We start from the raw sequence: 24,399 nt of genomic DNA, 5'->3' as shown, positions 1-24,399 counted from the left end.
CAAAATATTCCCGCTACGGTAATAAAATAATCAACTGCATAAAATATATTTACTTCACAATATTTCGGCCACAATAATAAAAACAATAAAAAACACTAAACAATACATTCTTTTCCACAAAACTAGTTTTACTTAGTCTGTATACACAATACAAATATTTACTTCCGTACCACGAGAGTCAAAGATACTGCAAGAGCAGGAATATCAAGTCGTCAAAAAATATAATTGAATGACTTCGTACGTTCGTAGTGATCAAGGCATTAGTACACTACGCCATCTATATGGAACTGTGTAGTCTTAACTATCGATAGATCACTTAGAGACGATACAAAATGGCCGATACACGTGTGCGGTATTCTTCTTAGTTCTTACCATCGTGCGCCGTCTACCTGACTTTTTTAGTCTTTGGGTACATTGTTTATCATCACGTGAGTGCATAAAATTTGTTGATATACTAACGAAACGTAAACGGTAAGATGTTTTAAGCGGGTTAGCGAAATAATATCAGAAATGTGAAAAATTCACGATTTCGGTTGGTTATGATGTTTTTTCGTGCAAACCTAATAATTTCGCGTTTTGGTACTAATTTTGCGCGAATTCGTGAAAAAATCGCGATCGCGAAAAATTCCTATCCCTACTTATTCCCGTGCTGCTCGGAAATGTCTGTAATATGACTGAAGGTCAGCATCTGAAGTTGAATCAACAATGTTGATAAGAGTATCCAGGGCTTGTCTAGCACTGGAAAGGTCCTGCTCTGATAGCGGCTCTAATTCATCCTCTTCGTCAGTGTCTTGCTGCGTGGTATAGCCCGTCCCACTCTTAGATTGCAGTACACGGCTTATGGCGCGCGCTGTTGCCAAATCTCTAACACATTACGAATTTCAGGAGATGCGTGTATTTGTAATTTGGATCGAACAAGAAGCATTTTAAGAAATCATATCGTAATTTATAATATTTTATACTATTACACATATAAATTTGTAATAATGCCACTTTTATGTAAATTTCAAATAAAAACTACCTATTGTAGACGAAAATTTCTTATAGTTTTCTTTTCTGTTCTAAAAATCCCATATATATATATATATATATATATATATATAATCACATTTTCATGGGCCCGATAAATGCCGTATTTTTGGACAAGTCATGTCCAAAATGATAAATAAAATACAGTAATGGAAATTCTCGGTCGAGTAAGTTATGGGAAAAATCCGAACAATTGGTTCGAAATGGGGAAGATTTTTTGAAAAACAGAAAAATCGCAACAACTCCCATAATATGAATAATATGGAATCCGTTTTAACGTATGATAACTCGGATTACCTAATGCCGAAAAATGTTTTCTAAATACATTTTTGATACGACCAGCCATAACTGCATGGGTTCGAAAAAAATTTTCACCGGACAAAAAAACGTAACTGCTTTAGTAGACACCTTATCAAATCTGTTTAAATTGTTTGTAATAATATCATAGTTATTTTCCAAAACTTTGTCTAAAACAATGTTTGATAAGATGCTTGGTGTTGAGAAGGATAGAAAAGTAATTCAAAATTTTGTACCATGATCGCTATTGAATTCCTTCGTATTTATTTCATACATTTTACATATTATGTTCAAGAATCGATTATAATATTTTTAGTTGACTAAGGAAGCCATGTATTTAAAATTGCTTGTAGGACAGAACCCCACTTATCTAAACACACGACCCTGTTTCCTCTTACGACGGCAGCGCGCGCTCTTGTACTGATAAGACACATCTTTAACAGCTATTTCCACGGAAACTGTAGAAGCAATTGAGATGGGGCTGCTTTTAAAAACTAATTCAATTCATTGTGAACATTTTTCTCGCTTTCGTCCCCCATCTATCTTTAATAGAAACATTTTTTTCCGCGGGTCAACTTTTTGATGTTTCAGTTTGTGAGAAAATGCATTTCAATATATTAAAAAAATTATTTAAGTGAAACCTGTACAGTTTTGTCTTAACATTTGTTCGGTGGCGTCCTAAGGCATTAATTTACTAATAAAAAAAATCTGAATGAAATACACATGTAGGTTTTCTTTTTTTGATGTGAAACATATCGGAATACTTCAAAACAGTTCGCAGCGAATAAGTTATGTTTTTTAATTTTTTCGGACACTTAAAATATTGTTAAGTATTCAAAATAAGCATTGCCTGATGCGTATTTTGATTCTACACAATATGAAAAAAAGCTTGGTCCAAAAATTAAAATTTTAAATTTCGTTTGATATTTGGCAACAAGGCACGAAGAAACAAGGACAGTGCTAACGGCAATCGGCGTGTGTTAGAGAGAGAGAGAATGCGCCCATTTACTTCCACACTGCAATCTAAGAGTGGGATGCTATATAGTAGGAGACAAAACATCTTGAGCTATCTCTTCCTCAGTCTGAAACTGATTACCAAGATCTCCTTCATCAGCATCCAACCATTCAGTGACGTCTTCTTTTGTGACACCTGTTTCGCCTCCAGCCATTAGTGTGCGCTGGTAGTCACTGGCTTCAAACCCTAGAAAATCTGGCTCTATGTCACCGTCAAAGAGCAGTTTATTCCACCCATTTGCAAGTGTAGATGTCTTGATTACTTCCATGCAGAAGCCCAGTTGAAAATTGCAGACCTAATGCTGTAATTTCGAATGTTCTGCAGTGTTCTCATTCCTCGAGTATCATCCTCTTTGTCCTCTGGTTCTTCCAACACCACCATCACTTGTCTAGAAATTTTTTTTGTATATTCTCTTGCATGCTAAAATTATTCCCTGGTCCATGGGTTGGATAAGAGATGTGGTGTTAGGAGGCAATGCCAAGCATTTAATTTTTCTATCCTGGCTACACATCTTCTCCGTATCGGGATGGGATGGTGCATTGTCAACAATTAGCAAAGCCTTGATATATTCTGGATCAATGCCTAAAACTTCCGTCTGAAATTTCTTTACTTCAGGCACAAACTGTGTATGAAACCTGTCACCTGTAATTGCCTGTGTAAACCAAACATTTTTTGAGCTGGTATAGTGAACTGGCAGATCAGTCATTATATCCTTTAGCTTTCGAGGTCGGCGTGATTTTCCCACGACAACCGACTTAAGACGATGACTGCCGTCAGCATTGGTGCACAGTAGAGCAGACAGCCTCTCTTTACTCAGTTTACGCCCAGGCGCAGTGCCCTTGTGTTTATAAGCTTGTGTATTTTAAGGCAGTGAACGCCAAAATAGGCCCGTCTCATCCGCATTGTAAAGCTGCGCCTTTGTCAGTCCTTCATCGTCAATTAAAGTGCAAAGCCATTTTCTGAATGGCTCGACACTCGCAGTGTCTGCACTCAAAGCTTCTCTGAACATCCTTTTATTAACGATGCCGTGTCTGTGTCGGAAACGCCACAACCATCTGTCACTTGCTTTGAACTGAATGTTCATGTGTTTAGCCAACTGTCGGCAGCTGCTTGTAGCTCAACACCACGAACTGCTACACCACTGAATCTTTGCTGTACGTACCATCTGTGTACAGCTTCTTCCAAGTTTGTAACGCCTGGCAACTTTAAACGTTTTCTGCTAGCAACAGTTTCTTCAGCATCATACTTCACAGCAAACGCCTTCAACTTTTCCTTTTGCTCTTTTATATCCAAAACAGTTTGTTTAGCAATCCCAAATTCTACGCACAAACTAGCCACAGACGCACCAGACTCTAGCCTTTCAATCAATTTTAATTTTTGCGTGATACTTAAAGATACACATTTTCATTTAGGTGCCATTATAATGTGCAAATAATTAACTGAACATAAACAAAAAAGATACTGCTACGTGTCAATTTATTTTTTCCAACTATCCATTAGTTCACAAGTGCATCAATAACTGCCGTTGTTACCGCCGGCGTGACGAGCTCGTGACTAATAACAATAGCCACCTCGGCGCGCCACGCACAGTTGCCACATCTCTCAATCCGCCCACCACGCACTGTTGCCAAGTCTCTCGCACCTCACGCCAGCAAATACCCACGAATGACGCGCACCCCACTTTTGCAAATGTCAGAGTTATCCGATGTCCGGAATATCGAAGTCCGAGATATCGAGAGTTCACTTTACATACCAGGCTGTATGAAAATAACAGCCTTTGGGTTCAGCAATTATCCAGGCCAGTAGTTTGCTTGAATTTCAGAATTTTCTGATTTCAGAACTTGAGAATGAATGTATGTACTTACTAATCTGTGGCTATGTTTTTACTACACCCAGTTCAGAATCTGGGAATGACAAAAAGAAAAAAGTAAAAATCAAATCCCAATTTTCTTGAATCCAAATCTCAAAGAGTGCCGCAAATCGAAATTTATGTTTCAAGGGTCAAAAATTAAATAATTTACAAGAAATAAATAAATTTAACTAACATCAAATACTGATTCATAGCAATTGTTGGTTGGTGAGGTTGTTAGTTACATTTTAAATTGGTAATTCCTTATGATTTTACAGTATTTTAAATGTAGCTAACCTTTACCATTTGACCCATTTCACCATATTACAAATTTATACCTCACTTAACCATTTGAAAAAATGAAAAACTACCTACTTGAAGTATTACAATGCCATCTTACAGATTAAATGGAAAACCTGTCAGTAAATTACGAAAAAAATCTTTTTAGGTTTTCCTCCCCCATAAAATTTTTTTTTTTTTCCAGAATTACTGATCGTTTTTATTTCTTAAAAAAAACTAGTTTTAGGTGTCAGAAACTATCTTAAAAAATATATATCAGATCATCTCTATAACTTTCTTAAATTTAAATGAAATATTAAAATAATTTTCTGTTGAATCTTTAAGGCAAGCGGTAGGTACTAAATAAAATAGTACACCAACTCATTATTTGCCATAAACAGGGCATAAACTACAAAATATGCACATTTGTATAAGATGTAATATCAACTAAAGTAAATAAAACATGGGGATGGAGCTGAACATATGTTAAACACATTGTAACAAATATTCCCATATCATTAACAATTATTTTGTGGCCTAACCTGTAAAATGTTTTAAATGTTAAATTTAAACAAATGAGAAGATAGTTTAATACCATATTATTATTTTTCACATTTGTTCACACGTTTACCGAGAAACCAAATTTTTCTCCACTTGAAAACATAATTTTAGTGTCCTGTTAAGTAATAAAAGAAAGAAATGTAAAACCATGTATAAATATATAGTATGTAGCAGCTTTTTATATGAACAAACTATTATTTTTTTATGCTTAAATAACCAAATATATGGATACAAGACGTATAACTTAATGGTCATACACACAGCACAAGAGCAACTTATCGAGTTTGTTGTGTTCATAAATAAAATCGATGGGCACTGCAGTTGAAAAAATATGACTTTCAAGATATATCAAAATGCTTTTGTTTTTTAATTTGTTTCTGTGTTAAAGAGGTATGACCTTCCACGTGACGTTTACAGAATGTTGATCGACTCCCAGAAACAGCTGTGTTTTGCACCAAACTTTGTTTTTCCACATAAACGTAAACAAAAAAAAATCTAGTAAACTTAAGAGTAGCGAGTGTTAAATTTTTGGATTTACTATATTTTTTCAAATATTTTTCCTCAAATCTTTTTCCTCAAATCTCAAATCTTTGGAATACTGGAGATTCTGTGGGATTCGAGGATTCGACCGGCTCATCCCTAGTAAAAATTCTACTTTCTGTCAGTGATTATCATTTTCTATCTCTGTTATGTAGACTTTTTTACTTTGCTTTTTAGGAAGAGTGTTTGTAACTTCTAATGAAGCATGTATCTGACTTGAATTAATTTAATGTTTTTATTCTTTCCATTTATAGTTTCAGCATTACAGTCAGCAGACCCTGACAATCTTCAACATTAAAATAGTATAAGGCATTTATTCTGTCTCTGTATACAGGGTGGGGTGGTATTCATCAGCTCTGAAGTGGCCGAGAGACTGATGCCCAAGTTCAGCAGACGTGCAGAGGAAAGGCAACAGATCATACGCCCAGTTGACATGGGTTCTGTTGAACAGTTGCGAGAACTGGTCGATCTAGTTGGGAGGAAAGCAGTAAGTTATTTAAATAAATTTTTATTGCTATTTAGTGCTCATATTTGTCAGTTTAATTGGTTATGATATATTACATGCGATTTTGATAACAGAAAGGGTTAAGTGAATACTACTATTCTTTAACAAAACAGAGCAATAGTTTGTGAACTGAGTGAAAATGAAATGAAAACTATAATTCTTCATTAAGGTACACATTTTAATGAAATATTTTCTCAGTATCCCCAAAAGCCTGTTGTTTTTTATGAATATTAAAAATGCAAAATGTAATGTAATTAATTTATATCCAAAATATTTGCTATCTTTGTAAATAACTACAAACATTGAACAGTTTTAGTATTGTTATTTATAAAGTTTTTACAGTGATTGGATTGGCATGTTACTTATTTTTGCATGCAAGAATATTTGTCAATAGTTTATTATTGTCAAACAATTTACAGTATAATCTCGTTATAAAGTACATCAATAATGCCTCAACTGTTATACTTAGTAATGAAAGTACTTTATTCTGAAAGTCTCTATATTTACCTTTAAAATGTAGTATTTTTGAAATTTAAAAATAAATTAGTAGGGGATCAAATGTTACATTAGCTTGGAAGCAAATATTTGTAAAACAACAAGAATTTAAAACAAATTACTGAACTTAATACAGTAGCCTAAATTCTAGGCCTACATATACAAAATTTATATCTGTCAAAAACAAAATGACAAATTTTGCAGATATGTACATTTATTGGGATAGAATTCCCTGAAAATACTTACCTTAAATATTTGAAGAATCACTGGAGAAAGTTTTTTTGTTTGTATAATACAGCATGTAAAAAAATTTACTTCAACATAAAAAACAGATAAACAAGAAATTCCATGAAAGTTTAGGCATGACAACTTTTTTTTATGAATTTTGATAGTTCTTCACATAAACACACTTCAAACAAGAGAGTTGTTGGCCTTTCTTTTAAGCAAGAATAATGTTTTATTCTTTTTTCTTGAAAAACTGAGAAATTTTATTTTGCTTTGTGTGTTTTGTAAGTGTTTGTTGAACAAACTGTTCAACATTGTGCATGGATTAAATTACATGGATGGGAACATTTTCTGTTTTTGCAAGAAATGCTGAAAGTTTTTCAAAGCACATCATGGCTTCTTTTGCGGTGACTGGCTCCTCTTCAACTTCTTCATCTTCTGAAGATTCACTGACTGCTGCTTGCATCACTTCATTTACTATTTCTGCATCAGTCAACTGTGGTGTAGTTTCGACATTACAATCAATAGCTACATAGTCTTCAAAAGAAATATTGTCTAGTTGCAAAGTACTTGACACTTCTTGCCAAGATTCTGGTGAGATGTCATTACCAGCAACAGCATCACTGCTGTCATCATCACTTGCCTATATGATGCCAGATTTCCTCCAACAATTGGCTAGTGTCTCCTTCTTAACATTCCACCAACCACCTGTTATAAGTTGAATGGCTTGACGGACATTGACATTTGTGGGAAAATTGCACCTGATGTTGATCAAAATTCTCTCAACCAGGGTGGCGACCAACCGGGAAAACCGGGAAAAGTCAGGGAATTTCGCAAGCAGGGAAAAGTCATGGAAAAGTCAGGAAATTTTTCAAATAGTCAGGGAAAAAATTAAATCTTGTCTAAAGTTCCTGCTTCAGCATTTTAAAGCTGAATATTATTCATAGTCTTTGTTAATTGTATGTAGCGAATTATTAACTGAAATTCTGAATACTATATTTTATACGAAGTTTGACATTTTAATGAAGCCATTTTTGATGTCGCGGGTCCATGAAAAACTCTGCTATTTTTGTGTTGCTGATAACAACTGGTTGGCGCGCGCGCGCATGCATTGTATTGCCACCATAGTCATGGTACGTGTACCAAATTATTCTATGCTTACTAGTTTTATAGCTCATAGTACACCGAGATGACCGAGATAGTTTCATTTTAGTTTCTCGTATTATTGGCAACTGTGGTACAAGTACACGAACATTTTGGGATGAAAACGTGTGTGCTTTGTTTTTTGTTCCCAGTCGTGTAGTGCTTCTCTACGTTTTACTTTTCAGATGTACTATTTATTTTATTTTGCTGTCCTCTTTGTGTAAACGTTTTGAATAGTGGCGTGTACAGGTTTTCAGTATTATTTAGTAAGCTACTCGGGCTTTGTTCTGAAGATAAATAGGAGAGAAGTAGTAAACAAAGATGAAAAAAAATGTGCGCGGGATCAGATATGAACGTGTGGGCTTGGGAAGAATATTGCCGTTGCTGAAAGCTAAGAGTAAATGTGAGTAATGAGTTAAAGTGTTTATTCGGTTATATTCAAATTTTTAGCCCATTACTTTTATGGAGTAAAACATTTTTTTAATGAATTCCAATACAGGATAAGAAAATTGAAAGGTAAATATTAAGAGTAGCTAATCATTAGACTTGCGCATAATAGTTCGCGACCGGGAGCGCTCCTATTCAAAACGTTTACACAAAGAGGACAGCAAAAGAAAATAAATAGTACATCTGAAAAGTAAAACGTAGAGAAGCACTACACGACTGGGAACAAAAAAAGAAGCACACACGTGCGAACTAGGTCGCTCTTTTAGTTCGTCTGCTCCCAACTCGAATTCAAAGAAGACAGGTCACAGATAGTTCGTTCGCTTTGCTACCGCTACAGCAGGCGATCTTCTTTGTATGTTATAGTAGTTATTTTTTATAATGATCAGTGTTGTGAACGCCTAGATTATTATCCTTTTTTGGGTTATTATACATCAAATGAGTAAATAAAACAATAATTTACATAATTGGGTAAAATGGCGTATTAACAGTTCTGTTTTTAAATCTTCACTTAACATACCTACACTATAATCGAAAAATTTTAATTTATAAAAGGATTTATTTTATAGCTAGTTAAAGAAATATTATTTATGAAATGTGTTTATTTTAGTGCATAAAATACAGTTTTATAAATATACAATTTTTATTTTTTTTTAAATATGTAGAGTCGCGGTATATGCAAAAAAAATGCTAAAAATCCGAAAATACTTTTATTCTATGCTCTTTCACTTCCTCTTTTCAAATCAACTGGCGAAGATAAGAAATTCCAAATACTTTAGGAGATATCGAATTTTTTTATTTTCATCACAATACATGTGTTCATGCGGCGATCACCATTGTTTCTGGTTTACGAGTAGGTATCTATTATGTTATTGGAAAATTTTGTCACGTGACAGTTCCGTGATTGGCCAGTATTCAAATGAACCAATACGTGATTATTTATTTATTAATGTTCCGTCGGAGGTATCGCGATGTAGGTGAACGACTACATCATTTCCGTCTAATGGCAAAGGAAATGTACCCGCCTCCAATTTAGGTGGGTTTTTAACGTTTCTAATTTTAAAGTCTTATTTTTTATTTGGATATTGTTGCGCAAGTAATAAGTAACAAAAAAAATGTACGTGAGTTGTTAATGTTCATCATTTGTCCGGGTTTGTTAGGTCAGGTCAGTTACATTATAAATACTTTAAAACTAAAGAACCATTGAAATTAAATCGTATTATTTTTAATGTACGCTTAGTTTGAAAGTATTCATAATGTAACTGACCTGACCTAATCGACCATTTTAGTTCCTACTGTTCATCCTTTGTCCCGGTTTGTTTGGTCAGGTCAGTTACATTATAAATATTTTAAAACTAAACAGCCATTAAAATGAATTCACGTTATTTTTTATGTCCGCTTAGTTTGAAAGTATTAATAATGTAACTGACCTGACCTAATCGACCATTTTATTTATTACGCATTAACGAACACACGGCAAAATAACAAAAATGGCGACGGCCGAATGGTTGTACAGTAGTTGTATTGCAAAATTAAAAGATTCAATATCTCCTAAAGTATTTGGAATTTCTTATCTCCGCCGGTTGGAATGAAAAGAGGAAGTGAAAGAGCATATAATAAAAGTAATTTCAGATTTTTAGAATTTTTTTTTCACAAATACCGCTACTCTACTACATGTTCAAATTAAAAAATTCGATATCTCCTAAAGTATTTAGAATTTCTTATCTCTGCCGGTTGATTTGAAAAGAGGAAGTGAAAGAGCATAGAATAAAAGTATTTTCGGATTTTTAGCATTTTTTTGCATATACCGCTCGCTACTCTACATATTTACCTTTTTTTTTTTTAAGTTTTAGAAATAATCAACAAAAAATGCATTATTATTTACAGACAACAAAATTATGTACATTATTAAGAAAAACGACCCATTACTCTTCTAATTTGTTACCTTACAATTAGACATAGAAAAACTATAAAAACTCTTTTAAGTATGATTGTTTGCTAATATTGCTTAAAAATGTGAATGTTCATTAGTACCTATATATAATTCACTAAATATTAGCAAGTTCATCATCACTTAACATACACTATAATCGAAAAATTTTAATTTCTAATAGCTATTATTGTTTGTCTGATTTTGGTTTGACATATATTTGTGTATGTTATCTGATAAGTTAGTTAGTATGCAAAAATAAGGTTTTACACTTAAAAAAATTGATGAGATTGTTAGGCATGGTCAGGGAATAAAAATGATTGTCCTGGAAAAGTCAGGGAATTTATTCTTTACAGTTTGGTAGCCACCCTGTCAACGAGCAGCTTCCAAAAATGTACTTTTTGCATTTTGGATAATGCCTTGATCTAAAGGCTGTAACACGGAAGTGCAGTGTGCAGGAAGAAATTTTAATGTTACATTTTCAAGTCACACATCAACATTATGAGCTGCACAGTTGTCAACTAGAATGATGATCTTTCTGTGTTTCCTACTCAACTAGCCATTTATAAAATAAATCTTTTGACATCCATGCCTTTGTGTTGCTGACGTAGTCAGCTGGAAGTGATGCAATACCTTTAAAGCATCTTGGATTTTTGAATTTGCTAATGATTAAAGGACGTAACTTAGTGGTTCCAGTTGCGTTGCAGCAGAATAATACTGACAACCTCTCTTTGGATTTCTTCCCACCTGTGCACTTCTCTCCTTTGTATGCCATAGTTTTATTTGGTAGAAGTTTGTAAAAAAAATGCTGTCTCGTCGGCATTAAATATATCGCCAGGAGAATAGGACTCTAGAATTCCATTCAATTTGTCAACTTTCCACTGCTATACAACTGCCGTATCAGCATCTTTCTCTTCCCCAGACACAACGTTCCATGAAATTCCGTGTCATTCACGAAATCGATAAAGCCAACCATAACTTGCCTGAAAATCTTTGATATCCATCAAGAAAGCAAAAAATTTTTCTTCAGCCTGCATCATGGGTCCTGTGACTGGAACATTTTGTGCCCTCATATCCTTCAGCCAGTTGTTCAGCGCAATTTCCAGGTCCTTGTTATCTCCTAGGCAATATCTCTTGCGACCAGCAGATAAAGATGACTTTTCGTTCAGTTTAATAATTTTTTCGCGATCTTTTATTATTGTTGACAGTGTAGTGGGCACCAAACCAAATGACCGTGCCACATCTGCATTTTTCCTGTCTTTGTCAACTTTTAAAATTTCCACTATTTCCTTCAAAGTGAACTGCTTGCATTTCTTTTTATCTTTTTGGCCATCCATCCTGATTAAAATATTCAATCTACAATATTGTTTGCCTCGCGCCACGTCAAACGTAAACAAACCTCGCATCCACAGATAAACATAGCGCCGCACTAGTCGCGAGCATGGCTGTGCCAGGCGACATTCCGACCTTCATGGCAACACAATTAAAGCGTGTCTGCTATATTGTGACACCAAACAGTTCGAAACTTAACCTGCATAAATTAACATTATTGGATTTTCTATTTCATAATATATAAGTTAAAAGATAATTTAATTTAACGTTTGTACCTACAAATATACATATCTGCGTTAATTAAAACTTTTAAAATGTGCTCTACAAATAACCAAAAGATATCACAGCTAAAAACAATTGTCTTGAAGAGGGGCGAGACAGCAATCAATTGTTTAGATTGTCTCGTGCACTAAAGTGTGTGATCCATGGAGGAGGAAGAATGGCGTGTTATACTGTACTATGATTCTATGAATCGTTGAGACAGTGTTTGTTTTATACTTGTTAACGATTCTTGAAAGTAATAAAAATTAATCATAATGTACATTTACATTAAAGAACCCCTGCGCAAACACAGTAACAATTATGTAAAATTTTCCTGATAACTGGAAATGAATGGTCATTGTATTGAAAGGTAGGATACATATTTAATGTTAAAGTGAAATATTTTTAAATTAGCACTTGGCAGACATGCATTAGGTGAATAGCATGATCAAATTATGTAAATAAGGGTACATATTTGCAATTACTCAAAATTATTTTAGAATGCTAGCATCTTGAAAAAAAATTATAGTAAAATTTTAGTTTGACCTTCATGTTCAAGAATAATATTTAATTGCCCTGTAAAAACTATACATAGTTGTATGTACTTGTACTTATCATCCATAAAAGCCTGTTTATAGATATTCAGTACTAATATTCAGAGGCCAATCTGTTGTCATTAATACTTAATAGTAGAAATGTTTTTTCATGGACTTAAGAGACAGATGCAAAGAACATAATTTCAAACCTGACTACTTAAAGTACTTGACATTTTTTAGTGTCACACGTATATGTACTCATCTTAGAGCTAAAATCAAAATATGATTGATATAAATATATTTATGATATTTACATAATGATATTAAATATGTATGATATTTTACAAAATATCTATTAAATACTTTATGGTCTTAATTTTCATACTTAAGAGCAGTTGCCATCATTGCCTATGAATTTTGCTACTACTATTAGCAATGATAAAGATTATTTCATCTATGATAACAACATAGCTTCAGATTGGATTGGCATGAAAATTCAAGATTACTATTTAAGAAAAATGCTGATGGGCCCCTGGTGATTGGAACAAATTTCTGGAAGCAAGATGAGATACCTTGTACAGCTATCTCTTCTGCACTTCACACACAGCTCAGCAAGGCATTAATGCAACTTAAGAGACACAAGCAAGTGTTAACTGAGATAATTTACTTCTTGTTAGTTCCTTTCCCTCCCTTTTCTTCTCCTCTATAGCTCGTGGCTTTGACAGTATTAATCTTTCAATGACATGAACATGTTAACACTACCCAGTGACAAGAAGAGCTGGTGTCTTAGAAGATGCTTAGAAGTAAACAACCCGAAAACTAAACCAAACTGAATGGACTGCATAAGCTTATGACGAGGTGTACAGACAAATGCCTTGGGTAAGGCAACCTGATATTATTAATCAATATTTGTGCCTTAGTGGAATGTCTCATGACAGCGGAAGAAAATTCTGCAACTTCTGCATCATGTAAGCCCAAATAGTTCTGCAACAGTTATTGGCAGTCAGTGTATCCCTTGACTGGAGAACATAACTACAACTGTAATACTAGAAGGAGAAGCTGTGCTGTGAACAAGTATAAATAGTCCAAGTCAAGGATGCCGGAAACCAAAATTTATGCCTGCCAAGAATCTACTGACACAAATGCCTAGTGACACAGAGTTTTAGATAGTTTAATTAAATTTTGCAGATTGAGAGCGAAATTTTGAAACAGTAATATATCAGTTGTTGGTTTCTCTTTTCCACTACTTTTCTAGCATTATTCATTTTAGTGTTGTTTGCTTTTCTCAATCCTTGTTTTTCTTTGTTTGATTATATCCTTTTTTTTCCCTCAACAACACTATAAATATTGACCAGTTATCAGTAGAGACATACAGTTTTGTGGTTTATTTTATAGCAAAATTCATTGTTATTTACCCTTAAAAGTGGTGTTATCATACATCAAAAGCAATGTTATTTTTTAAATAGTTTTAGCACTATTAATTTAAAAAAATAATCTAAGCATACCTTGAAATTTTGGACACATTCTTGCATTGTACAGTTGCACTAGCAGCAGTAATTTACAATCAAATTTACACATCACTTTTTACATACAGTAATTGAAAATATTTTAGTATCTAAACTAGTGATGCACCGATAAGGCTTTACCGATTACCGAAACGATACAGATAACCAACATAAACATCGGCCGATACCGATACAAACCGATTACCGATTATTTTATAACATTTTCATTTTCCAACAGCTAAATTAAACAAATAATAATATATCAAGCAATACTAAGAATTAAAATATCTTCACAGGTTTATATTATTTATTTTTATTCTTAAAAGTAAATATATCATGTGAAACACGCAGTTGACATTTAGTAGTCATAATTCAACACTGGCAAATTTGAATTTAAAAAAACAAGCTTTCTTAAGTTCTCAGGCAACATCCTGTTGCGCTTCTCTTGGAGAATGTTTCCTGCTGATGAAAACAATCTCTCTGAGCACACAGATCCAAGGGGTATTATAAGATTTTTCAGTGCTGCCTTCTTCAGATTTGGGTAATTTACATCTTTTAACCAGAATTCAATCGGGTCTGTCCCTAGGTCGAGTGTTGGCTGCTTCATGTAACTGTCCAGTTCTTCAATTACATTACCTGTAAATAATAAAATTACAAAATGACAAATATTTGGTTTAGCAATTAAATAATAAGATTTGTTGACTGTAGCACAGTGTATGTGGTACTTACCCCTAGTTGAAGCTGTTGTAGCAGCTATAGACTTATCAACCATTTTCTGGAACATCTGCCAAATTCCCTTCTGTGTAGCAGAAGGACCAGGTGAAGAAATGGCACATCTAGAAGTGCCAGTTGACTCAGAAGTCTGATCACATTTTTGCAGTGTCATGCTATCATTCAAACTATTTTTCACTGTTTCAATGCTGTCAGGATTTTGGAATGGATGGTGTTTATAACGAGGATCAAGCATCGTAGCTACTAGGAAAATCTCAGTCTTTTCCAATTCACCAAGACGTGAGCCGAGTGAATGTTTCAAATCGGTTGCAAAAGATTTAGTGGCACCTTTAACGGCTTTAACCTCCATTATCTTCATTTCCAGCATGTGATTTAGGCTGTTGACTAGTGGTATAGCATCTGCTACAGATGCTTTTTCACTGCTGACTGTCTTGGTCACATCTTCAAAGTATGTAAGAAGATCTACTAATTGCTCGGCAAGCAACCAATTTTCAGCTGTAATCTGACACCTAAACTTCGAGCAATTTTGGAGAGCAACCGTGATGGAAAGACGCTGTTCTACAAGACGTCGTAACATATGAAGAGTAGAGTCCCATCGTGTCGCAATATCTTGAATAAGTACGTGCTGAGGTTCGTTTACCTTTTTCTGTGCATCGACAAGAATTTTTTTGGCTGCTGTTGAATGACTGAAGTGCCCTACAATGCTCCTGAATGCCGCAAGCAGTTCACGAACTGGACGTTGATTCAGCAGCCCATCTTTGAGTACAAGCTGAACACTGTGAGCTAAGCATGGAATATTAGGCAGTTTGAGGTGATCTCTTACGGCACATTTCATATTAGATGCATTATCAGTAACAACTGCACATACTTTATTGCCTATCTCCCAGTCTTCAAATATGTGCAAGAGATTGTCTGCAATGTTTACTGCAGTGTGCAAATCACCATCAAAAGGTAAAACTTCAAGGCAGAAATGTACCTTCTGAGACAGCTCTGCTCCATGGGCTGTGACACTAATGAAATCATTCATCTGAGACGAAGCCTCACTTGTCCACAAATCTGTTGTGACAGCAACATTGTCAAGATTAGAAAGTCTCTCTCTAACTTTATTTTTCACTTTCTCATACATTTTTGGAATTACTGTATCGGCCATGTGTTTCCTTGAAGGAATGTTGTATCTCGGAACTGCTTTAGACATGAGACGCCTAAAACCATCATTATTCACAATGTCATATGGTTGCATGTCTACACATATCATTTCAGCAATCAATGTGGTAAATTCCTGAGCTCGTGGATCATTGGAATTGTACAGTAATTTCTTTTCGACTACGTCTTGCAGTGTTGGTTGAAGTAGACTTACTTTAACTTTCTTCTGAGAAGGGCCAGCAACCGAATGTTCCCTCTCAGTAGAACACGCCTGGCTTGTACTTTCTGCAAATGCAAATTGCTGAGGATGCCGTGTCTTAACATGATGCAACATGTTGGTGGTTGTGTAGCTTGATCGGCAAGAACCACCACGTGATATTACAGCACCACAATATAAACATATTGCTTTACTATCGTCTTCTTGGCTTGTAGTAAAATGTTTCCACACTTCACTTCTCTTTTCCCGCGTCGCCATTGTTTAAAACAGTCTTGTTTTCAGAAATACGTTTTCGCAATAATAAACATTTACGTTTAAAAACACAACACCTTCGGAATACTTCCATAGATTATATGATGTCAACAAAGACGCCAATAACAGGAAAGTTAGCCAACACTGAAGTTCGCAAACATTTGGTGCTAAAAAAACCGCTCTCTCCTTTCGGACGTTTTCATTATTTCTCACTATGATCGCTAGCGCTGCTAAACCTGATCGTAATCGTAACCACTTAAATGCTGTCTTATTCTAAAGTTGGCAGTACAACTTTTATCTGTATGCAGGTATCTATGGTTCTTAGTTGCGTGTTTACAAAATAAATAGCGGCGGGAATGAATACTAAATTAAAATAGTGAGTGTGCGCCTAATTTTTTTTATTTAAAATCTGGCGTAAGATATGCGGCGAAATATGTCTACGAAATCTGACGAGAAAATAAAGGATGCGTAAAATACAACTTACATCGGTATCAGTATTTAAATAATCGGTGATAACGATTAATCGGTAAAATGTAATTATCGGCGATTATCGTTAATCGGTATCGGAATCGGTGCATGACTAATCTAAACCAGCAAGAATAAATATGAAGTCTCTAAAATTGTGACATAAACACATGGGACAAAATCCTCAAACTTTAGATCTTGAAAGCAAAAATAGCCATTATACACAAATTAGCCTCACTTAAATTTGTCCTGCGGTCTGTTAGGACTGTGTTATATGAGGACAAAAATCGTTCACAGTCAATGTTTGCAGAAGGCATCCAGATGGCTTCAAGGCAGCTGGAAGCAAACAATGGTTGTGACAGCTTTACTACATTCAATGACTTCACTACGTCCACTGAATTGTCTGTTTCCATTTGTTTTGTAACAATGTCCTGAAGCTGACCAAAACCAGCTGTTAATTCTTCAGTGCTTATGGAGTAGAGACTATGGACAGTTTTCAGTTTCTGCACCATTTCTGGGTTTAATTTAGCAAGCAACAAACTTTCCTGACCAAAAATTTGAATTGCTTCAAATCTTTTTCTACTTGGGTCAGTTGTCATGAGAGTTCAGTTTAGAAAGGGCTTGTGTTGCTGTTCTTGTGATGGACACTTTAGCTTCAGCAGCTTTAGCAGGGGGCATGTTAGACAAGGCTCTACTGGTTGCCTCAAAATAAATGCCACGAGTGATGTTTTCACATTTTTTTTTATATCTTGCAAGTCCCCATATAATGAATGGGCAGTTGGATACAAAGAACCTTCAAGTTTCTTTATTAGCTCTACAAGGCTCTTGGCATGCTCTTTCACAAAGACAGCTTGACAAAGAATGAGAGAAATGTCATTTTCTGTGAGTGGACACAGAAACTCAACCCCTGAATTTTGTGTTGCCTTTAGTTCATCTGTTTTGCAGAAATCAACAATGTCATGTATGTAGTCTGCTACATAAAAAATGCTGTTGAACCAGGAATTCCATCTATTAACAACAGGAAGTGGGAACAATGGACGTTTCTCTCCATGCTTTTCTTCAAGAAAGCTAGCCTACAAGTGCCTTCTTTTCCTGGTGTTGTTGAACACATTTTTTATTTTGCTCATAGCATTGTTCAACTCAGGCAACTCTTTCACCCAGACATTGCCAACAAGGTTTAACTTGTGTGCCCAGCACTGGACATGCATTAACTGGTCTACAAGGATTACTTCGAGAGTACTAACAGCCTTGGTCATATAACGAGCAGCATCGGTTACTACTGAGAGCACATCACCATTGTACATTTTGAGTGAATCTAAAATTGCCCTCACACAGTTTGTGGTATTAGCAGCTTCAAAAAAGGTAACTCCTGCAACAAATATTTCTTGTTTATCCTGTTGAAGATTCAGAATTCTAAATAAAACAACAAATACACACCTATCCATTTTATCTGTTGTTTCGTCGCACAGTATGTCAATTTTTTTGTCCTTTAATGCAGTTTTGGCATCTTCAATTCTGCATTTGGCTATGTCCCCTACATATTTCTCACGGACTGTGCTAGCAAGTGGCAGGTCTCCAGCACCTTCGATGTATTTGTTCAGCCATGCCCTGATATTAGGATCATCAAGCTTTTCAAGAGGTATATTTGCCTTTATAAAGGTCTCTGTTGTTTCCTTTATAAATTACAACTTTTTGTCTTTTTGGACATTATTTTTTGCTGTCTGAAACGTTGAAGATATTGACGACTGGCGTTCAGACGTACTAGATGAGCCTTGCAATGAAGAGACACGCTTCTTGTGTTTTTCACTGCCTACGTGTTTTTCACATGAGTCTTTCCTATCCCAAGAGACGGAGACATTGCAGTGACGACAAAAAAGTGTGGTTGAATCACTAGCATAAAGTCCGTGTTGAGAGGCTCACTGTTTTGCAGTTACCGGCACTTTAGGCATTTTAATAGGCCTAATGTTTTAGCCGAAGTTTAAATTGTACACCTTTAATTTGTTTCACAGACGTTGAAAACTATCTGTAACAAATTCGACCCGTTAAACTTTAACTTGCGCACAACAGAATGTTACGAATCGTCACCGTGTTTGCATTTTAAATTTGGTATTTGGTTAATAAACAAGGACGCAATGGACAAACAACGCTTTGAGAAACAACCTGCTGTAAACTCCGTGATAATCTATTGTCCAGGCGAGCCGAATATAAAAATATATCCAACATACACACAACTGCTTGCTCGCGAGCGCGATCACAACACCATTTTGTTCAAGATCGATACAATCTGTGCCATCAAACGACTTATTTCCGCAATGGAAAACTTGTGTGCTGTGTATTGTTCGTCAACCTGCTATACACTGTGCGTAGTTATCTTTGGTTTTTTGTTGTTGTTTCACGTTTGTTACTGTATTTACAAATTGAATTGCCGTGTTCGAATGAGAAAAATGTTCTGACTGTTCGCCGAAAATTCAAGGATTTCGCGTTATTATCCAAAATGTGAGAAATTTGCGTTATTCTTAAAAATGTCCTCAAATTCACGTAAATATTGGTTTTATCGCATTCGCGAAATATGCATGTCTCTAGTTATCAGTTATGATAATTTGGTTCACGTGGACCTTTTCATGTGTTTGGTCAAAATATTTATACTACTGTACACTGGCCAATAAGATCTATTTTGGATTTCATTTACTTTTCTATTGAATAAACATTGTGTGCATGCAGTGTCTGATGTAGGACCTTTGTGGGATTTCTTTTGTGAATTATTTATTATTTAAAATAAATTTCAGGTTGAACCTCCACCGCACACTGAGTTCCCGGCAGAAGAAGCTTGTGAGGTTGTAAAGAAGCTCTGTCATTCTGAGATTCAGGGAAGAGCCATTCTTAGATTTCACACCATTAATTAAGGACACTCACGTTAACTCACTGCATTCATTCAATATTGTTATATTCCAAACTAATACAAGGATTAAGTAGCGATGTATATGGAGAAAAAAAGTTCTCGCTGTTAAGTGGTTCCATTGTGTTATCAGTGGATACATTGTACTGAGTGTGGCTGGTTTAACCTAGTCGATTAAGCTTGGCATAAGTAGCACTGTTGCATGAGCAGGACCACTGAATAAATTGTGTTGTTTATTGTAGTTATTGACTGGCTTGAATGTAGTAGAACCTACATAACAGAACCTGTTTGGATTGTGGAAGGCAAAATTACGTACTGGTATTGGAAATTAACATTTTTTAATATTTAAAGTACTTGAGGTATAGAAATGTCAGGAGTGTATATTTTTACTCTGTAGGAATCTATAGAGATTTAACACCTGTTTATTTCTCTCAGTTTTTTATTGGAACTAAATGATTTTATAATCCTAAAATTTTACCACCTGGTTATTCTGAATGTATTTTGCTTCCATTGTTTGAATGCAGATTATTTGTATAAGTTTTTTTACTAACTAATGCAAATGTACTCGTATTATAATATAACAGTATTAAGGTTTTAAAAGTAGCAATATTGTGTATGTATTAGGAAAGATTATGTCAATGTAGAAAAAAGCTAGTCTTAACTGTAAAAGAAGACTCCCAGCATAATGCAGCTGTTATGGAGACATTAAATATCCCTGCAGTGAAGATGATCTGCGGTAAATCATGGCATGATCGCGAGTCACTAAATATGAATAAAAGCTGTCAAAAAAGTATCTGTAAAATGTAGTGTATGAAAACATTTACAGTTTTTTATAGTTCACTCACCTTTTGAGCTGGCTGTCTTTTTTATTATTAGTAACAGATATGCATAGCAGAAAGACACTTGGTGCACTTGTCAAGGTAACTTTGCTTTAAGAGGCCAGTGAATATATATTATTAGCACCTATTGAAAGAAGTGTTCATTGAATTTGAGGAAACTGTTTTTTGGCAAAATGTTACTTCCATCCATTTTTTTTAATGCCCAGATGAGGACTTGACTTAACACAGATGGTAAGTGCCACTGGAAAACTACTAAAACAATCTTTTGTGCTTAAATTTTTTAGCATCAGACTGAAAATACAGTAGACTCCCAATTATCTGGTGTAATGACCGGCAAGGGATCCATGAATAACCGAAAAATATGGTTAAAGCAAAGTTAAAAAAATACTAAATTTTTTTTATTCAGGCTGTCGAGACAAAAACTGTAACAGATGCCCCTCGAAGTAACACCCTAATTTGTTCCAGTAAAACAGAGCACTAATCAAAACAGTGCTAGTCAAATGCGTTTTTTCAATAAGAGAGTATTTTAATCAAAATAATTCATTTTCCAATCAGGTAAGTGTGCTTGCTAACTACCATTTTAATCAAGACACTGCTCCCGTTAAAATTATTATACAGTACTAATATATGTACGTTAAAATTATTATACATTACTAATATATGTACGTCTAAATACATTAGCCATTCATTTAAATGAAAATCAAATAACATTTTGAGATTAAACCACCTAAAATTAAATTGTATAATTCATGTACTGCATTGTTTACATAATGAGGCTTGGGCATAACATTCCTATGTAGGCGCTATCAAAATTTCTGAGTTACAAAATATGTAATAATGTTTTTGTTATAGAAGATATATTTAAGTTATAATATGATTTTAAAAAGCATAAACTTAACATTTTCTATTATTAGAAAGATTATTTAACTTGTTAACGTAATTCCTGACTGTTATTTACTAGATGCGTTTCTGCCATGATTTGCAACTAGCACATCCTAGTAGGCGTGAGGTAAACTAGCTCTGAAATCTTCTGGCTTCTCTCCAGAGTTACTGCTGACACACCTGACATGCGGCATGTTGGCTGAAACTCTGACGTCATCGGAAATAAATATACAATGAAGGAAGCAAATAACTATTGCGGAAAGAGTAAAATATTTTTTGATGTTTTGTCACGTTATAAATTTGTTGCATTACAAATTACTTGCATTGGATTTAATGTTACACAAGTGTCGTTGCCATTGTGCATGCATGGAAATAAAAAATTAAAAAAGTAAAAAAAATTGTTTATGGTTCATGGAAGTGAAATATGCCACAGTTAACCCGAAAAACGGATAATCATGAGTCTACTGTAACTAGGGTCAACATTTTACATTCCTAGACACCAACTTTTGTCCTTTATTCAACTAAATGGCATTGCCAAAATATTTGGGCATGCTTCTATCATTGCTGCTGCAAGTACTGGAAGCATTTTTCTCGTATCACTCATTGATCTTTTTTTAGGCTCCGAATCACCTGAAACAATTATATTCTTGATTGTGTAATTTTGGATTTTAATTGTATTTCCTGTTATGGAGATTTATTTTATTATATGCTAAGCATTTATAATTTTTATTTATGTTTTTTAGAACAAGTTGTACTAAACATATTTGTTGTAAATAAAGTTATATATACAAAACTTAATTTGTTTCTAGTCATTTATGTAAATAATGCAAGAGTACCATTGGTTTAAAATATATTAGCTAAATAAAGACTAAAATGTCTTATATGTAATGTCTGCTAAGCGGAATACCCATAGAAAAATTAAATTTTGTTAATCAATAATTTGATTAGGAATTGTAAGGCAGGTAGTAAGGACGTAGTTGTGGAGGAGCACGGATGGGCCATGGGCCCTCTAAAACATTGTTTTCAAAAATAATGTAACCCATTTACCAGCTTTAAATGACTGATGTATGGTTCAATTTATGGTCACCAAATATGCAAAATTTAAATAAACCTTCTATTTAAACACATGTTATGACTTAATCAAAAGCAGTATATATAGTATTGCAAGGATCTTCTTTTTATGTGTGAAACTATTCAGTCAAGAATTAAAGATTTATAAAAATAAAAGCACTTCAGGGTCCTGAGACAGCATCAAAAAATGTCTTTAAGCATTATATTTTTTAAATTTTCGGGGGGGGGGGGGGGGGGGGGGAACAATTCCATCCTGGGCCACTGTCTCCCTCTCCTCCTCCTGCCACTAGAAACAGGCTCATAAAAAATATATGTTCTTTCAACTTCTGTTGACCTCCATCTTCCACAAATCCTGGCTACACCCTTGGCAGGTAGTGGAAGTTTTTAAGTCTTAACGACTTTTAGACAGAAAATATCTTTCTTTAAAGATTGGATATTATTTTGAATCTTCAGGCAAAGGGTAGGTTAATTCTGAGTTACCATGTTCTTTGTCTTGTGAAAATTGAAACTATAGTATTTACCTGGATAAGTTGCACCCTTGAATAAGCCTCGCACCCCAATATTTAAACCATAATCATAATTATATTTTGTTTGGAATAAGTCTTGCACCAAACCTTTATAAACAAGACTTGGGACCAAAGTTCAAGTTTATATTGAATGTTTATTCTGGAATAATGTAATTATTTAAAATTATGAAATGGCTCTTAAGATTTTCTGAAAAATTCATTCTTGTTACCTTTGATGGATTTTGCCTATTATTTTTTCACTGCACTTTATTGTTGTCACAAGAGTACCATTAAATGTGTAATTAGTTCCAGTGAAAAACCTAATGTAAATACACGTCTCTAAATCAGTATTTTATTTATGGATTCGCTGTGAATCGCATATTTACCATAATGCGAGGTAAAAAATGTTATGAATATTAAATGTCTACTGTCCACAGTTTTGTTTGCTGTATTGAAGCACCACTAATATTGACCACGAATCACCAAAATAAGAGATGTGTTATAAAATTAAATAAATTGATAAATTACCAAAGAAGTGCACAAAACAAATTCTTAATTTAAAATAAAAATTTTATTGAACTACCACCAAAACTCTAAGACAAATCTTAATATTTCACCTTCAGTCCGATATACAACTTTCTGTGGCAAAGTACTTTTCTCTTGCAATAATATTTTGTGTTTCTTGAGCATTTTTAATCATTGTGGTTTTTTTTTTACAGTTACTGTAGATGATTGCAACTGCGCTCACAAATCACATACAAGATATATCTTGTCCATTAAGTAATAGCAGGTTAACCAACCTAGTAGTTTGATGAAACTAGTGGTATGCAGCATTGCCAGCACACATTTTACAAAAAATTGTGCATATTTGTTTTAGCTGGATACATTAGTTTAGTGCAAGAAAGTTGTGCCTTTCTCTTATGGAAAAATTTCAGAACTACAACATAATGATATTATTTGCAGGAAAATATTATACCTTATATATTTGTTTATAGTTTCTACATTTTAAACAAAACTTTAGCCTTAAAAGTTGGGGTGAACACTATTCATGGGACACAAACATTTGATCACCATAAAGTGGTTACTACAGTTCATTACCTATGTACAATAAACTTCTTTAACTAAAGTGCCTGCTTTTTGTCTAAAAAATTTTTTTAAATTTATTGCTATGAACCATTTTTGAAGTTTCATAGAATTTCAAATATATTTTTTATTTTTATTTGTGGTTTTTATTGTGGGGTGCAACTGATGTGTATAATGGTGTGGCAGCGCTGTTGTGGCTCACTTGATTCCTTCAAGTGTGCAGCAAAACAGCACACAGATGTCTGCAACATGCACCTTGTCTCAGGATTCAAGTAGACTTTTAACCATCTATCTTATGAGATTCAAACATCCCATCGAAGAGAAAGGCAATGTGAACGATAAAGGTCTGTTAAGCAGAGAGCCCTCA

The 24,399-nt window shown here is 34.4% G+C and overlaps 1 protein-coding gene across 1 annotated transcript in view; it reads left to right on the top strand.

The window, feature by feature from the left end:
• The window catches only part of LOC134529469 (uncharacterized), a 76,345-nt gene extending 54,175 nt beyond the window's left edge, over window positions 1-22,170 (top strand). The window contains exons 7-8 of the mRNA XM_063363599.1: window positions 5,905-6,057; window positions 19,542-22,170. Coding sequence (XP_063219669.1) covers window positions 5,905-6,057; window positions 19,542-19,658 — 270 coding nt within the window. The 3' untranslated portion in view covers window positions 19,659-22,170. The remainder of the gene's footprint in view (window positions 1-5,904; window positions 6,058-19,541) is intronic.
• The last annotated feature ends 2,229 nt before the right edge of the window (window positions 22,171-24,399 follow it).

Source organism: Bacillus rossius, chromosome 2 (genome assembly GCF_032445375.1).
Source record: "Bacillus rossius redtenbacheri isolate Brsri chromosome 2, Brsri_v3, whole genome shotgun sequence".
Classification (NCBI taxonomy): Eukaryota; Metazoa; Arthropoda; class Insecta; order Phasmatodea; family Bacillidae; genus Bacillus; species Bacillus rossius.
The sequence above is the reverse complement of the archived record's forward strand: the minus strand, read 5'-3'. Positions and strand labels throughout refer to the sequence as shown.